The following is a 2,701-nucleotide window of genomic DNA, read 5'->3' as shown; positions in this document are numbered from 1 at the left end:
GTGTTGCCAGAACTGCAAACTGATTAGATAATAAGATGATCGTTTGAGTTCGTATGATTGACACCCCCCTCTACGTCCTTTGGTAAATGCAATGCATTGAAAAGAAAATATATATTATTCCAGAAATAAATCTAATTCTAGTTTCTGAAAAAAGTTTGATTTTGTAGCCTTCCATATTTTGGAAATGCATATTATCCCCCTGTCTCTCTTGCTTTGAAAACCAAAAAAAAGGTGCACACGGAGTGAATCTTGGTTAAGATGGTGCAGTTTTAGCGAGTTGTAGTAGACATGACTGCGTCAGCGCTTCGTAGTATTGCTGAATTGTTGAGAAACTGACTAATGATCTCCACGCTTGGCCTTAACACGAGTTCCTCGTATGCCTTACTAGACTTCTTGCTATGTTTTGGGAATACATTTGTCGCATCAAGCCTGTGAATGTTCCAACCTTTGTCATTTTTCAGCGCTAGAATCTTCTGTACCTGGCGGCGAGCTAATCTGCAAGTGTTGATCTTCACTTCATCTAATGCTTCTTTCAGCAGCCTGGCCCGAGTTTCTTCATCTGCAGATGCCTCCACTCGAAAGTAATGATCAAGTTCTGGTGCGCCAATGGCTCTCAGTACCCCCTTTGAATAATCAGCATCTGGTTTGAACATTTTCCTAGCCTCCTCAACCATTCCCTTGTCAACCATCTGATCAACGCGATCCGATAAGGCTTGATAGAGCAAAGACATTGAAACATCTACCCAAAGATAACAGCACTCGTACTTGGACCGAAATCCATAAACCTCATTATCAATGAGTGCTTTAATGTAGGTATTCGAGCCTCCAGCAATGATTGGAAGACGTTGTCGAGCAACAATGTCATCCGTTTTTTCAGAAACCATGTCACAAAAATCAGTGCATGTGAAATCTGCATGGCAAGGGAGTACTCCAATAAGATGGTGCGGAACACCATTACACTCTTCCTCAGTAATCTTGTTAGCAGCAATGTCTAATCCTTGGTAAACTTGCATTTTGTCAGAATTAATGACCTCGCCATTAAATCGAGTAGCAAGATCAACTGAGAGTCTGGACTTGCCGGTACCAGTTGCTCCCATAACGAACACAACCTTGTCTTTTGATTTTAATGTTGTCCAGGAATCGGGCATTGGCAAATCCAAGATTGTTGCTGGATTGTGGAGCGAAGGACGAGGTTGTTTGCCGACAAGCATGGACAACAACATTGCCATTTTTCTGCACATGATTAAATTAAATAGTTTAAAGAGAAGTGTAGCACTTAATAATTATCACTTAGAATAATCACACGTTGTCTAAAATTTTAGTTGCCTGATTATAAACTGATAATACTAAATCCTTTCTAATATTCTTGATAATTCTACACAACTCTACAGATTTTGGCATTGGATAAGGATAAATGAAGAAATGAGTATGGTAAATTGGTAAGTATTGTGATTAAATAAAGATTGATTTGCGTCCAGGAGGGAGGAACTATTGTGTAGTGTAATATTAGGAAAATCCAAATAGGGAACACATGCAGATCCGGTCACCCAAAAATGTAGCAATACTATCATTTACAATATTTGGTAAATGCAAGATTTTTATTTGTTAGTATCAAATATTCATATAACATTAACCTTTAAATTTCTTAAAATGCTTATGCACAAAGCTTAACATTTGTATTTGTGTGTATTCCTATGCATCACAAAATATTGACCTGGCTAAGCCTAAATCTTGTTAGTTATGGCTTTCTCTTTAAGTCCAACGGAAAAATGAATTTAATTATATTAGTGGTTAAGAAAATGGTAGATTGCAAACTTCTTCGGTTAAAGCGTAAACAAATGGCCTCTAAACGAATGCAACACATATATATATATATATATAATCTACATGTATATTATATAGATGTTGTTCATAATATATCAACAAAACATATAAAATCATAAGTATGAATACTATGAAATATAATGAGGCTGCAAAGCTGGGGAGAAATCAGGGGGACCAAGAGGTCATTATCAAATGTCAAAATTTCAGCATAAAATTTTAAAAAAATATAAAATAATTTAAATTTATTCTCCAAAACATCATCATTCGATCATTCTAAACTATATTTCCGGTTCAGTCCTAACTGCAAGCTAAGGTGCAAATGAAATGAACAAGACAAGGAATTAAAAAAAAAACAAGAATAAAATGAATCGAGTGCAGAGTTAGGAGACGTGGAATTATTACCTGCAAGCTTGGCCTTGGCACAACTTTGTTGCTCCTAATTATTTGTTGTCTGCACCACTTGTTTAGAGCCTCTAAACTACTCTAATATATAATACTTGAGAAGAGCTATGAAATTATTCTCCACTTTTCTTAATTTATATATTGAAAATGTACCTTTTTTTTTCAATTTGAGGGAATCTCTTATTAATAAAATTTTCTATATAACGGTTATTGCATTGGATATCTTTTCTTTTTTAATTATAATCTTTGATTCCCCTCGTGCTATTTTTCTTTTATTCTGTTTTCCATAATTGTAAGATCTTCCATATTGAAGTTGAATAATTGGATACGATAAAACCATTTGTTTTTTTTATCAGTTGGATATTTTGCATTAAAAATTTTTGTAACCGAAAAAAGTCGATTACATATCACTTAACGGTTTCACTTTGAATCTTTAAAATGAGTTGAAATTTTATTAAAAAAAATACAATATTTT

General features: G+C 34.5%; 1 protein-coding gene across 1 annotated transcript; it reads right to left on the bottom strand.

Annotated features, from left to right (window-relative positions):
- Positions 1-269: 269 nt before the first annotated feature.
- Positions 270-1,229, bottom strand: LOC141686199 (adenylate isopentenyltransferase 3, chloroplastic-like). Its single transcript, XM_074491249.1, has one exon. It carries the CDS (start codon positions 1,227-1,229, stop codon positions 270-272), a length of 960 nt encoding a protein of 319 aa, XP_074347350.1.
- Between the last annotated feature and the right edge of the window lie 1,472 nt (positions 1,230-2,701).

This window comes from Apium graveolens, chromosome 9 (assembly GCF_009905375.1).
Source record: "Apium graveolens cultivar Ventura chromosome 9, ASM990537v1, whole genome shotgun sequence".
Taxonomy (NCBI): Eukaryota; Viridiplantae; Streptophyta; class Magnoliopsida; order Apiales; family Apiaceae; genus Apium; species Apium graveolens.
This window is presented reverse-complemented; position numbering and strand designations above follow the sequence as displayed.